Source organism: Pygocentrus nattereri, chromosome 5 (assembly GCF_015220715.1).
Source record: "Pygocentrus nattereri isolate fPygNat1 chromosome 5, fPygNat1.pri, whole genome shotgun sequence".
Classification (NCBI taxonomy): Eukaryota; Metazoa; Chordata; class Actinopteri; order Characiformes; family Serrasalmidae; genus Pygocentrus; species Pygocentrus nattereri.
The window spans coordinates 42,235,920-42,251,747 of NC_051215.1; the positions used below are offsets into that span (position 1 = coordinate 42,235,920).

A 15,828-nucleotide genomic window follows, 5' to 3' on the forward strand; every position below is an offset into this window, starting at 1 on the left:
TACAAAATTAACTTTTGTAAATTAAGTATATTTTAGGGGTTTCCATTGCTGTGTTCACAACATCCTTCTGTGCAAAAGTCAGAGACCACCCTTCATTTATTTCATTTCAAGGCAAAATGTTCACTGAAAACAAGTTATTCATTTTTCACAGTGAGGAAAATATATATAAAACAAGGCCTAACAATTACATACTTTCATATTTTTCATATTTTCAGTATTTAGTGTGTCCACACGCCTTTATTACAGCTTCCGTTCTTGTTGGGAGACTTGATTTTTCAAAGGAATCTGCAGGGATATTTTTCTACACCTCCAAGGTTCAGTCTCAGAAGTTGGTTACATTTGCTTCTCACGATCCACGTATGCTCAGACACATTCAATGATCTTGTGGTCTGGACTCTGGCATGGCCAGCCCATTGTTCTGAGAACACTGGCAGCCTTTGTGTTTGATATGCAATTTTTCTTCTTTCATGCCTGTTTCCTTTTTTCAGTAACCTTCTTGACAGCTTCAGAGCCATAGTGCTGATTTGTCTTCTCCCAGTGGAAGGACAGGACAGGAACACCAGTGGATTTTTTCAGATTGACTCTTCTATCTTTTGAAAATTAAAGGTTTAAATGCTGTTTATACGATGGTGACAGAGTTGGTGGTCTACCAGGTCTTGCATGGTTGTTAGGAGTTCAATTTTCTCTGTATTGTTTGATAAAGTCTCGGTTTTGAAAACTAATATTTTTCTACTTATTTTCCTTTGACTTCTTCCTCTCTTCCTAATGCAAGTAGATTGTTTATGTCTAATCTCCTCAGAAATGTCTCATGAAAAATTAGTAACTTGTACTTTTTAAAATGTTTTGACTGCTACTTCAGTAAAGAAAAGGTCTCTGACTTTTGCACAGTGCTGCACATATTCACAATAGTAATGTATACTGCTCTCCCACGTATTCAAGAGATGTGAGACTTTTTAGACACACTACATCACAGATGGTCACACCTAAAAATTAACGATCTCTAAACTTTGAACCTTAATAAACATTATGTGCACAACTTGCATTTTTATGTATTTGTGTGACTATGTTTTGACTAGATTCCAACATATAGATTAGTGTATTAAAGTAATATTTTATATTATTATGAATATTTACAGTCATTGTACAGTTTACTTACTGTCCCTCCTGTCTCCTGGAATTCAACAGTGCCCAGTGTTTGCACATATTGGATTTTGACCAGGTGTATTATGGTATTTGTGTAGTTTTTACATCCTGTTTTGATGTAGTTTCAAGCACACTAATCTTCTTGGAGTACTATTTTGGCATCCTATTTAGAACAGAAGTGCGCGGTTTGGGACGCAGCCACTGTAGTGCAGGGTCTGAGAACTGCCTAATTTTGCTTTGTTGTCACGTCTTGAGCCGTCGTGTCTTTAAAAGTGCAGTGAGGTGTCTCAGTAGGAGTGCTTTTGTCTGGACGCCGGGCTCCATCTCGCTGCACGCTGATTGGTTGCTTCACTTTAGCTGGCAGCTTCTTTGGCGAATAGCCGTTAACTGTGGTCTTCAGTTACTGGCTGAGGACAGGGTCTGTGCTGTGTCTCCGCCCGCGCTATAAAGCTCCCTTCCTCCGGGTCTCTGTGTGCATTCTGAGGACCGAGGGCTGCGGAACGGAGGTCGAGGCTTACAGCCGGTAACGGTAGCGCTTGTTGTTTTTTTCATCCAGAGCTTTATTATTTTGGCCAAGATGGACGAGATGGAAGAGGAGCTGAAGTGTCCGGTGTGCGGCTCGTTTTTCCGCGAGCCCATCATCCTGCCGTGCTCGCACAACATCTGCCTGGCTTGCGCTCGGAACATCTTGGTGCAGACGCCGGACGCTGAGTCGCCTCAGAGCGCTCGCGCCTCGGGCTCCGCCGCGTCCGACTATGACTACCTAGACCTGGACAAGATGAGCCTGTACAGCGAGGCGGACAGTGGCTATGGCTCGTACGGAGGCTTCGCGAGCGCGCCCACTACACCGTGCCCTAAGTCCCCCAACGGGGTGCGCGTGTTCCCGCCGGCCGCGCCGCCCCCCCAGCAGCAGCAGCACCACCTGCTGCCTCCGACGGCCGCCCCCGGTGCGCCTCCTCCTCATCCGCATCCTCATCCTCCCGCCATGATGATGATGATGATCCCGCGCAACGCGTGCCTCACGTGCCCGCAGTGCCACCGCAGCCTGACGCTGGACGAGCGCGGCCTCCGCGGCTTCCCCAAGAACCGGGTGCTTGAGGCGGTGGTGGAGCGCTACCAGCAGAGCAAGGCGGCGGCGCTGCGCTGCCAGCTCTGCGAAAAAAGCCCGCGCGAGGCCACGGTGCTGTGCGAGCAGTGCGACGTCTTCTACTGCGACGCGTGCCGCGTGCGCTGCCACCCGCCGCGCGGCCCGCTCGCCAAGCACCGGCTCGTGCCACCCGCGCAAGGACGCATCAGCCGCCGCGCGAGCCCGCGCAAGACTTCTACGTGCACGGAGCACGAACTGGAGAACCTCAGCATGTACTGTGTGCAGTGCAAGACGCCCGTGTGCTACCAGTGCCTGGAGGAGGGCAGGCACTCCACGCACGAGGTCAAGGCGCTCGGGGCCATGTGGAAACTGCACAAGGTGAGAAGCGGAGCAGGGCGTGAAGGATGAAGCAAGTGTCAGTAGGATGGATGGCTTGATGTGCGCTTGTGACCACTTTCACTGTCCACTTTATAAGAAACACCAACTCTGTGCTTCCATTCACTGGCCACTTTGTGAGGACCACCTTGAGGTCCACTATCTCTGTGTACTCAGGCACTAAATGTGGCCCCACTGTTGTCATGTACGCGCTGTCGGCCACCATTCAACAAGTTTCTCACCACAGACCTGAATTTCACCACATATTATTTGGGTACACAGCAGTGGCATGACAGTGTGTGAGGCGCTGGTATGAGAGGACCCGTCACACGTTCCTGTTTTTTTACACCTGTCTTTGTCACTGCTGGGTAGAGAGTGGTTGATCACTCACAAATATCCAGCAAAGAGTCGCTCTGTAGTCAGAAACTGTTCCCTGATGAAGGTCTTGAGGGTGGCTAACACAAGTTTAGCATGGCAACAGACAGGCTCTAACTGTACACCAGCTGGGTAGATCTACACGGTAGATGTTTATAGTAAAGTTATGACCCTTTTTTGGTGTCCTTAAGGTTTCATTCACTTTCTGTGAAAGCTTAGAAGTGGTTTAGCCTAGCACTTAACGATTCTCCAAATCTGAACCCAGAAATGTTGTTCAAAGGAGATGTGAGAGTGGAAAGTGGCAATAGGCTGTGTTCTTGCCATTTCTCTATTGATTGGCTGTTCAGATTGTAAGGAACCTCACTGAATATGAAAACTTTTCTTTAGTATTTGGGTGGTGGCATCCTTACAGTTCTCCACTAGTGGTTCCTAGCTCTGGTTCTGGCATACCCCTGATCCAATTAATCAGCTAATCAGCAGGCCTCTTCTAAGTTGAAGTAAGGGCCCAAGAGCAAGAAACACACTAAACTGTGAAGAGCAGTGAAGACTGAGAACCACTGGTCAACACTCATCCTAGACTGGGTCCTTAATGTACTCTTTAGGAGGTCATTTATCCGTTTCTGGTAAGAAATAGGGGTTTCACTGTGCAGAATCTCTCTGCTCCATCAAGAATCTTGTCAAGATGGCCACTGTGAGAATTCCTTGTAGAGTGTGATTGTTGGTCACTAGTGTGCTATGGTGGAACGGCACCCAAGAGTGTTCACGGCTTAATAAGTTGTGACAGGAATGTGGCAGTGAAGAGCAGAGACGGCGGCACTGTTCGTGTTAAAATTCAGAGCACGAGAGAAAAGGAGCGAACTGTGATTCAGACCAAACAGAGTGGACAGAGAAGGGAAGCGCAGTTATCTGAGTGAATGAAAGATAATGACCCACAGATATGTAATCATCTTATTACAAAAGCCCTGTGATTGATCTAGAAGACCTCAGCCATAGCAGATTCACTTCAGGCTGAGTGTTTATTGGTCAGTCTGTAAGAGCTGTGTCAGATGAACAGGATATTCCTCGTTCTTCAGTTGGTGTAGCTTTGAAAGTAGATCATTACTAGAGGGCTGTTCTACCTGTTCCTTATGGGAATTGTGTCTCCATGGTGATGTTAAAGGGATATGTGTACTTGTATCCATGGTAACATTAAAGGGATGTGTGTTTTTGGCCTAGAGCAGTAAACTGCTGTGTGTGTGTGTGTGTGTGTGTGTGTGTGTGTGTGTGTGTGTGAGAGAGAGTGGGTATATGTGTGTGCATTAGGGCTGTGTAGTATTGCAGTTGTTAACCAATAGAGTGACATCTGCCTTTGTGATATTGATATTGCAGAAAGCTGCAATATACAAATCAGCTTTCTCAGCTATCACAACATTCTTTCTTGGTGTTACAAACATCATGACCAATTATAATTGTCCATAGGTGTTTTAGGGAGTTAAGATATTCATTATAATCCAACAAATGTGAATTATTTAGGTCAAATTGATGCAGATCAGACTGTAACAACATCTAGTTTACTAGTAATTTGTCCATATTGTGTATGTGTGTGTGTGCGATAGGGGTGTCACTATCAACTGACTAACTGAGTAACCAATTATTTTTTACATTTTAAAAAAGACCAAACGGTGAATACAGATTTAACTGAACAGTAATAAATTATGCAAAGCTTTTCAAAGATTCCAAAATACTTTACTGAAAAACGACGCCTTTTGAAAATACATAATTTATGTTCAAAAATGTATAAAATAGTTTCTGTTTTTAAACTGTCCAACTGAAGAGAAAATCATATGCAGTTTAAGATATGTACAATATTGGTAACGGTAACTGTAAATTCAGCAAATTGAATTTAATGTATTTTTGGTCATTTTTGACAACAATTTTGAGCAGTCGGTAATGTTACTTTGAGCCAGTTATTTTATGAAGTTGTCACAAGGACACATATTGCTATAAAATAAAGTTAACTGCAGAAACTTTTACTTAATAAGTAGCACGAGTAGCACCATTATGAAAATGCTAATTCTGCAAGTGCTTCTATGAGAATTTCAGTGTTTTGTTAGCATCAGGTTAGCGGTGGTGTTCACTTCCCACACAGGAATAATACCACTTAGGCCAGCTCTGTTTAAACATAGGTATTTAAAGCATTTAAATCTTGTAACAGCTAAACAGGTGATCTATTCCAGATTTTGTAAGCTTTTTTTTTTTTTTACAGTGAATCCTTCATTAAAGGCTAATGGCTTTGCAGTGACCCACAGACTCTTTGTTTTTAAGAAATGCTGTTTAATTTATTAAGAACATACATTTGTGAGTAATCAGTTTTAATGAAGTAACTGTGACAGTTAAGAGTGCAAGCAAGAACTTATCTGTAATGAGACTTGGCAACAAGGAGCACCACTATATAGACAGAATATCCCTCTCTCTCTCTCTACTCTATATCATCTTCATGAGCAATCTTTATCTGAATTTTGACTTCATCAATGTGCAGAGCGTGTGTGTGCGTGCGTAAGCACAGACACTGCTATCTGTATGTAGAGTGGGAGACACATGCCTATCCGGCTTGTTTGACTGTGGGATGTTATTTTGAGAGTGAGGTGGCACAGCTGAAGAAACTTCACTCTACAAAGGGCAGATTAAGGATGTGTGGGTGAGTGTATGTGGTGTGTGTGTGGGTGGTTATGCCCTCACTTTGGCCCATATTGCGATAATGTGTGGGAGTTGAAGGAAACAGATTTAGAAGCACTGCAGTATTACCCACTGACACAGGCACACGCACACACTGCGTAACACTGTCTGCGTGTGAGTGAGTGTACAGCAGAGCTTTTGGGTATGACAGATGGGCCGAAAGACCCACCCAGGGTGGCAAGACTTAGGGCTCTCTCTCTCCTCTTAGTGTTCACTCTGTGGTGTGTGTAGTGTGTATAAGTGTATGTCCTGGGAAAATCATACTCAGGAGTGACACACAGACTCTCATGATGACACTGTGGTACACAGCTGTCACTGTGTGTCCTTTGAGTATCTTTTGTGTATGTGTGTGTGTGTGTGTTTGTGTGTCTATGTGTCTATGTGTGTGAGTGTGTGTGTATGAGTGGGCTTGTTGTATCCTGTTATTCCTCAGGGGACAATGGAATCCTTTGTCCGTGGGGCCTGTTGTCGTGGCGATATATAAGATTCCCATGGCCATGCTAAGCTGAGGCCAACTTAAAGCATATGTGCATCTTCTGTAGGCTATGGGTTTAATTAGGGAGTTTTTCAGGTCAGCTAGAAAAAATAAGAATATAAGTATATAAGAAAACTTTATATAATGTTATAGGAGAAAGAAACAACATTCTTGAAGGAGAATTCCTCCGATTTTTCAACCGTTTTGCATACTTATATAGTTAAGAGAACATCCAGAGTGGTTTGATATGAAATGTTCCATTCCAGAGAAGCTCGTCAAGTCAGAATTGCTCACAGTGGTGGTGATAGGAACTAAACATGTGAAACATTTAATGCTTCTAAAAGTTCCCTCACAGAAAGCTCTTGCATGAAATGCTTATCAATATGCTGTCTGATGCTGTTATGTGAGACATAGTTATATGAGAAGGTTTTGGCCTAATTGTAGTCCAGTAATGGTATAGAGGTACATTGCAGGGCTTTCTAAGGCAAAATAGCCAATAGGAGCCAATACACAAAGTATCTAATTTTCCACCATTTTACCATCATTAATATTAAATATAAAACTCAGAAGACACATGTAGGTTCACTGGTCATTTTAGACATGTACGTTTCTCTATGATACACCATATTAAAACTCTCAATGGCTACTTACGTCTCAATAGCTGACATATGTAGAAACTTTTTGGTGGAATTGGTGGAATTCTCCTTTAACATACATTAATATAGCAAGAGTACTGCAAGTCATTTTGGTCCATTCACCACAAACTGTTCACACAGTGTAAAGGGCAGCCAGATGGTGTTTTCAAATAGTGCAAATGCTGTTTTTTATGTCTGGATTAGTATTTATTTAGTTGTTTGAGTTTGGCTATTGTGGATTTGATATGAAAGAAGTGTAAATCATCTGAAATTGCACTAGCAGACAAAGTATGCACTCCACTAAATGATCCATGACTCAAAAAATGTCAGGGGTACCTTTAAGACACAATGTTTTATATTTCTGTATGTGTGTGTGCGTGTGTGTGTGTGTGTGTGTGTGTGTGTGTGTGTGTGTGTGTGTGTGTGTGTGTATTTGTCAGTATCTTATTTCAGTTAGATAAGAGCTTGAGTTGAAAATGGAATTGGAATCCAATTCATGGTGGAGGATTTTTTCCATAGTCTGACTGAGGACACACAAAACATACACACACACACACACACACACACACACAAACACACAAGACACAGCAAGCTCAAAATTCAAGCTCTGTCTGACAGTGTATGTCTTTTATGTGTTTTATGTTGTTAACATGTTTGAATCTAGTGGGACTATCATAAAATGTATTTGATTGGCCTGATTGCTTTGTGAAAGGTTTTTTATTTTCAGCTTCACTTTTGCATTGAGGGCTTCTGTTCTGGAGACACTGCAGAGCAGTAGTCATTGTTGGCTTTTTCCCAGAATGCAACACTCAGCTACTCTCTGAAGCACCCTGTTTCTCTTCTATGGGGCTCAGGCTTAACCCGAACCTCCACACTGGGGACAGCTCAGGGAAACAGAGGAGGTCGTTATTTGGCATTGGTCATGTCTAATAGATTCAGTGATAAAGGTCACACTGTGTGTGTGTGTGTGTGTGTGTGTGTGTGTGTGTGTGTATTGATCTCAACAGAATGATCAGGGCTTTGTAAATATTTGCAACTTAATGGACACTGCACTAAAATGCACACACATACACACACACACACACACACACACACACACACACACACACACACACACACACACACACAGTGCACATTCTCAGACTCATGTGCACCAATCATGTGCACTCATCATGACCAATCTCTGCACGCAAGATCAAGCACACATGCATACACACACACACACACAAACACAGACAATAGCCTATATAAGCCCTCTTTTCATTGTAACCATACACACCAGTATACCGGTTTAGCTTCTCTGATGAGGATGAAATTTAAAACAGTGCTGTAAATAAAGCTGAGAAGATTTTTTTTAAGTTAGTTAGTTTTCGTGCACTTTTCTGCATAATGAAAGTGAGAAGTATTGTTTTCTGTACATATTTTATTATTTTAGAACATGGAGATGGCACTTCTAGAAAGTAAGTGTTGACATGGCAATTACACACTCAGTGTGTAATTCATTACAACAGTAAAGGATTTTTTAGGAATGAGCAAAACACTTGACTCATGAAAAAAACACTGGCATTTTGCTAGTGTATTTCACGTGTCAATTAGCCCAAACAGTGTGAGGTTCACAGGCTCACAAAAAAGGATTAAAAAATTGATGAAAAATTTTCAAATTGACCATAAAAATGGTTGTAGGAAAAAACCTCATTTGGTATCAAATCTTTACAGTGTATAAAAAGGTTTTTCACACTCACACATCTCCTTTCCAAAAATGTTTTAGAAGAAACATCCACTGAAAAGTTGTTCAAGAACCCAAAATTGGTTCTTCTATAAATTCTCTCCAAACAATATGAGTGAAGTGCTTCAATTAAAAATCAATTATTTTAAAGCTTACAAACTTTAAAAAGAAATATTGAGATCAACCAAGACTTGTAGTTTTAATACAAGTATCAGCATTGGATTAGAAAAATGGCATTGTGCCATCTCTAAATAATACATCAAACATTTTTTGTTGGATTTTTCCTTTCATTTTTTGTGGTCATACAAATGAGTGCACGCTGTTAAATATTATTGTAATCTGTTATAGCTGATTGTAACAAGAAAACTGATGCGGTTTATGTGCTGCCTTCAGAATGATGCACATTTATCCCGTATTTGTGTGTACTTCACTTCCTAAACACATTACTCATGTAGAGGACCATGTGCAGATGGCCAGATAAAAAGCACCCCCCCATCTCTTTTCTTCATTTAATTCCTCCCCTAACCTCCTCCCTGATCATCTCTTCACAGCTATTTTACCCACTTTGCTCAGGCTTTTTTCTGGATCTCCAGGTTCTATTGTATATCTTTTATGTCAGAGCATATATTCAAGGTTAGCTGAGGACTGTTCAGAGCTGCTGTGGAATAATTAGGTCAGATATGAGTGGTCCCAGGTGCTGTAGAAGCACAAAAAGAAGAGATGGGGAAAGACAAAGAAAGAAAATAGCACACTCGACAGAAGTGGGGGAATGGCTAGAGAGCCGCTCTATCTCCTTCTGTCATTTTTGTGATTTCACTCTGTCTCGTGGATCAGTATGTTCTGTGACAGCTCTCTGCTGGGACAGCGCTCATCTGCAGGATCACTGCAGAGCCAGAAACAGCCTCTCTGCTGCACAGCTCAAGCCACACACACACACACACACAGGTTTTCTAGGTCCAGTTTCCTCTGCCTTATTCTAATCTTCAACTGCAAAGACTCACACGTGAGTCCAGTAGTTTCATAGTAGCAACTAAATAATTTATAGTTTCTGAGTCTTAACATGAATAACATCATGCTCAATATTCAGTTATTGATCTTAAGACTTATTATTCAGGAGCCGCTATAAACTAATCAGTAATTACTTTGAAACTAAAATGCAAGTTTTCTAGTTTTTAGAATATGGAGTTGTCAATAGGCCACATACAGTTAACTGCTTAAAATCCCACACATCAGCATCTTAAATCTGAATATTCAGTATAATATTTCATGGGAAACAATGCAAACTGGCAGAATTAATTTATGAGTATATGAGAAAATGTTGGACTCTCCGGTGAGCCCTTGACATTTAAGGAATTTCTGAAAGAAATCAGACTACGTTCACCTTACAAGATGGGAGAGGCATAATAAGAATTTTTTTGTCCTAAATCTGACACATCACAGCACTGTGAACACAAAAATCTGATCTTTCACCCACTTTCTTGTGTACTCCTAGACTGGATAAATTTTTTATACATGGTCATGTGATCATGATGGAATATTCACAATTCATATTTGTTTGTTTGTTGTTGATGTACCTCAAAGACCTGGCTTGTATCTCACTCACACACGTTTAGCAGGTGGAAGATTCTCCACAGGGAGCTGCTATTAGCACTAAAATAGCTTTTGGTGCTTCACTTCATGTGCTCATGCAAGTACATGATACAGGTGAATGATTCACATACAAATTTGAATTAGAAATGATTAAGTGAAGAAAATCAGATCAATAAATAAATAAATAGATAAATAGAATCAAGCAAAAACAGCCGTGAATTGGTCCAAGTTAAGCTGCTAGAATAGAAACCTCCTACACTAACAGTCAAATCCTGCTGATAGCAAAGATTTAATAAGTGAGACTGCTCACTGTGCACACTGAGCATAATAGTGTTTGTTATTTGCATTATTAACCTATGAAATTGTGAATTTATGAGTGACAGTATTTTTAGGAGGGTATGTACTGAGTGAGAGTGTGTAAGTGTATAATGTGTTTGTAGATATTTATGTACAAATATATGTAGGTATTAAGTCTGTGGGCATTCTGAAATAAAGATCCGTAATGTAACAGGCTTCTTTATCTTTCATCTGTAGTGGGAACCTTTATTAGAAAATGAAACAAAAAATCAGCTAGAGGTTTTGATATAACAGTGATGAAAGATTGTTGCTGTGACTGTCTTGGTGGGACTCAGATTTCAGATGGTAACAGGTATCCTGGTTTATTCTAAAGAGTCTGCTACACTTCATGTTCAAATAACAGCATCTAAAATGTTACAAACATATCCAGAATCCTTTGGGAGCCCCTTTTAAAAAACTTGCATACTTGGCTCTCTAGCTCTGAACAGATTGTAATTTTGCTAAGGCCTCAGGCCTACATATGCCACTTTTTTCTGTGCCAGACCAGTACAGTATTCCAGCCTGGGGCTGGACAATGCTTGTCAAAACTCAGCCACAATGTTTGCACATTCAGTACTTTCACAGTGCAAGATATATCCTGATGTTTTATGCTTTTCTCAGTTTGCCAAAGTGCTAGGTGAAAAGAGTCTGCTTCATGTTGTCATTCTTGGGCCACATAAGTTCCTGAAGCCAAGGTGTTCTGAAACATCTTTCTGGGGTTGCATTTTTGCAAATGCTTAACGTGGACATTTGTTCAAATACATCTTCGTGTGCATCTTTTACTGGTCCTAGCTGAGTCAGACTAGGGTTGGGCAGATAGATGATTGCGTGAAAAAATCTGCTATTTTTCGCTTTGCCTTTTTCTACACGCTGACATTCACTGCAAAAAGCTCAGCTCATCTGTTTTGTTTGTCATGTTTTGCTACTCTGGTTGAAATCCCACAAGCACAAAGGCATTTTTTTTGATAGGCGGATGTGTCCATGAGACACTGTAGCCTGTCATGTTTTAAGATGGAAATGCTAAAACAAAATACATAAAAACCATCAAATAATAAATAAAGAAATGCAAAACAATAGTAATAAATAGATACCCATGAAAAATAATAATAATCCAAAGTTGCTACATCATTGCTGGCGACTTAATTCATTTTATTACATGCAAATGAATAATTGTGGCTACAATTGCGACCAGTTTAGTCACAGTCTGAGTCCTGTAGAAGAGATCATCAGTGACACTCAGTCCCATTCCTGGACTTAATCCTGCTCTTGAGTCAATGTGTAAGGTGCTTGTTAGAGGAATAATTAGCAAAAAGTCAAATTAACCCAACTTTCCCCTTACCTCAAATGTTGTCAGTCAGCCAAAGCTAATTAATAAAGGACATCACAAGGCAAGTCTGATGATTTAGACATACAGGTTTCTAGCTAATAAAACTTCAAAATATGCATCCCCCCATGTTAGAGGTCTGTGCGGTACTGCTTTTTCAGTCAGATTTCATCCCGGTCCTGCTTGGAATCATTTGACCCACTCCCGCCTTCGACCAAAACATTTTTGTCCCACTCCCACCCACACAGTTCAGTCAAGGTGAACTGACATCCAGTATCTGACATAATCTATTCACAAATACATTATCCTCTGTTGAAATATCACAGCAGCCATGGTCACTATGAAATAATTTCATCATACGCCTGTTATTCCGAGTAAACACAAAGCGTGAATTGAACCACTGAAAGAATGTTTTTGTGTCACAATTGGCCCCTCCCAGTCGGGTCCATGTGCGTTTTGTTTTGGGTTAAGTCCTGCCCCTTTTTTGGTGACTCCCCTGATTGTTTTCACCTGACCCTCGTTATCCCTGTGTATTTAAGCCCTGTGTTTGCCTCTTGCGTTTGCTGGTCTTTGATGTCTTGGTCTCTGTTTGTTGTTTGATTCTGGTTTATGTCATGTCTGTCCCCCGATCTGTCTGTATTGGCTATTTGATCCTGGACCGTTTTGACTACGACCCTGGATCTGCCTCATCGCTCCGCGTTACATTTTGGTGTTTTGCTGGGCTCAGCAGCTGTGGGCATCAGACCATAGGCTCTGCCGTTTGCCAAATTTGATCACTGTCAGTGATTTCCATGAAACAGTAGATGAGAGACCGTTGTAAGGGACCAAGGGGCGTTTCAGTGATGCAGTTATACATTTTTATACGCTGCTCATTTTTTCTTACCCCCTTAGTATTATTTATAGCACAGTTCATTTCAATATGTAGGTATAGTGACCAACAGCAGTAGATTGAATTCACATTGCAATCCTTTACTGATCTTTGATATGATTGTTCATGTTGTAGATGTGGGCAGGTTAGAGGAGTGTGCGTTGTGATTGGTCAGAGCAGGATGCATGTAATTGCTTGAGCTTTTAGGGCCTGAAGCAGCAGGCGCAGCATAATCAGCTCTGACAGCTTCCTGTCACTCTCTGCAGTTAGAAGAAAAGGAGTGTAATTAAAGAGGTCTGATCACCCTGCAGTGAATTATTTATGCACAGCATGTTCTGTCACTTCACTCTTTTTCATAAACTGTACACCTACACACTGAGCCCCCCAACACCCCCACCCCACCACAGAAGCAATTAGATATGATAGGAGAATGACTCCTGAGTCCTCTTACAATGGTGACAATTTTACTGATGTCAGCAACAACCAGCAATCATCACCTTTTCCTGCTCTGAAATTGCTGAAACAGCTGAGCTCAGATACACACACACACACACATACACACACACACACATACATGGTTTTGTCTCTTTACTTGAATGATTAACCTCAAACATGATGCTGAATGCTGTGGCAGACCCAGAGCACAGGGATCATAAGATCATTTAGAAAAGCATGAAATTAGTTATTTATTTGATTTGATTACATATTCATAGCCTGTAAACATTTCAGCACTCGAGAATGAGGCAGTAAGGTATATTCAGCTTACAAAAGTGTAGTGCTAGTAGCAGTGCACATTTGTAGGTGTGATGAACAACAACAGCAGATTGAATCCACATTGCAGTCCTTTATCCTGCACTTTATCCTAATCCTGTTCTTTGATAAGGTGGACTGGGATTGTTCCCTCACATACTTATGGCCTGTAAACATTTTAGGACATGAGGATGCTGCTGTAATGTGTATTCTCACAAAAGTGCAATGCTAGTAGTGGTGCACAAGTCTGCAGTGCTGAAAGAAAAATCATTGTGTTGTGTGGTGTTGAAGAGAAGTCCAAATTGGCCAAAATGCATTCAAGCTCTGTTTTGCAGCATAGCTCAGTCAGAATATGGTGGTTAGCTATAAAAGAACACCAAGCTCAGGCTCAGAGCCCCTGCCATTCTGCTGTTTTTCTCTCTCTTAGTCTTTCTTTTCCCTCAGAAATCATACTTTGGAATTCATGTGAATTGCTCTACTTTTCATCATTTGTTATCCTTTTTCATGCACATTGATCCACAATATCCTGTGTACACTCTTTAAAAAGGGTTCTATAGGGAGCCATGAACACTCAAAGAGGCATTTGCATACTTAAATGGTTCTTTGCATGGTGAAATAGCTGTTCAGGTTGGAGAATGTGTTGTACATGGATCTACATAGAACCTTTTTAAAATGGTTCTATGTAGCACCATTAAGAGTTTTGTTTTTACAACCATGACATTATATCAGTAGCAGAACCCTTTTAGTTGGCTTGGCTGTATAATAGGACATAACCTGTGAGAACAAATACGATTTAACATAAAAAGTTAAAAGGATAAAAGCTTGTGTCCTACCAGTGCACAGTATTTACACATCTTTGTTTATAATGTGTAAGACTTTTTTAGTTTTTGATTATATTATAATGTGTCCTAGTTTCTAATAAGGTACTTGGCAATCCCTGAAAGACACACACATATATATATATATATATATATATATATATATATATATATATATATATATATATATATATATATATATATATACATATATATATAGTTTATTACTGTTTGATTAAATGTATTTTTTTTGTTTGGCCTTTTAAAGAAACTGTTTACTATCAGACATGATATAAAATATTTGTATAGTTACAAAAAAGTTATAATACTTTATAATAAATTAAATTAAATAAAAGTTCTCTTATTTAATTCTTCTTTAAAAGTACAGTAAGAGGGAAAAATGTAGGATGACAAGGGTAAATGTAGTTAATCACATTTCACCTCTGTCTCTGACCAATCACAATGTTTTTACTGTGTGCTTTGATTGTCCTGACAAGGTGAGCTGGAGAAAAAGGGGAAATCTCTCTTGCTGGTTGACGTAGTAAAGCTGGGATGTTTGTATTTCACTCCTGCTTCCCACACTCACACAAAACACAGGGTCACTCGAGTCTCTCTTAGTCTGTTTCCTGTCCACTCCCCCATGAACTGCTCTTACATTCCATAGACTTACATCAATACACACCCACACACAAACATAAGCCTTTAGAGGTTTTGGGGCATGCATCCACAGGCACAAGCCTGTATAGTTTTGAGGGGTTTTCTCTGTTTGTTCATTCGATGCTCTGAAAGAAAAGTCACCCACCCTGCAGTCACAAAAACAAAATCATCCCACTTTAAAAACTGTCATCCTCTCCCTTTTGCATTAACATTCATATGTGAGTTCTTCTATAATAACAGAAATTCATTTAAATTGCAAAGAGCATATACTTCTGTATAAATAAATGGCCACTGTAATACTGGTATAAGATGTATCTGCAAAGGATTTCTACTGACCTAAATAGACGTGTGTGAAGCCTAATATCTGTAGAATTGCACGTGCCTTATACAGTGTTTAGTGTAAACAAATGGTTGTGAAAAGTATAAAGGTTAGGGTTAGGGTTAGGTTAAGCATAGGGTTAAGTACATAAGGAATTGTTTGTCCGCCTATCTGTGCTTGAAAACATTTTTACAGTTTGAGCACAGGTTACAGTAATACTTCATGTCACTACAGTAGCACTCTTAATGTCTCAATGCCTCAGCACCAGGGATGGCAATAAGATCCTAGTATTCAGACCTTTAGACAGAAACACATTTATCTAACCTTTCTCTCTGTCTCTGTCTCTCTCCAGGAGCAGCTCTCTCAGGCACTGAATGTTCTGTCGGATCGAGCCACTGAGGCCAAAGAGTTCCTTGTTCAGCTCAGAAACATGGTGCAACACATACAGGTACTGGTCCAGTTAGAGATGGAAGAATCGATCGGCCATGTGTAGTTATCAGCCGATTTTCTGCCTAAATATGCAATCAGTGATTGGTCGATATTATTTGAACCATTTACGTCTTTTTTCCGTGAAGTATATTATATACACTATATGGCCAAAAGTATATAATTTCTTTCATTTCAGGTGTTTCATT

General features: G+C 40.5%; 1 protein-coding gene across 2 annotated transcripts in view; it reads left to right on the plus strand.

Annotated features, from left to right (window-relative positions):
• The first annotated feature begins 1,613 nt into the window (after positions 1-1,613).
• trim9 (tripartite motif containing 9) overlaps positions 1,614-15,828 on the plus strand; it is a 32,076-nt gene continuing 17,861 nt past the window's right edge. Inside the window, exons 1-2 of one of the 2 annotated variants that reach the window (XM_017696610.2) lie at positions 1,614-2,608; positions 15,546-15,641. In XM_017696610.2, the coding sequence (XP_017552099.1) occupies positions 1,721-2,608; positions 15,546-15,641 (984 nt within the window). In that variant the 5' untranslated portion in view covers positions 1,614-1,720. The remainder of the gene's footprint in view (positions 2,609-15,545; positions 15,642-15,828) is intronic. The other variant, XM_017696611.2, reaches the window with a different exon arrangement.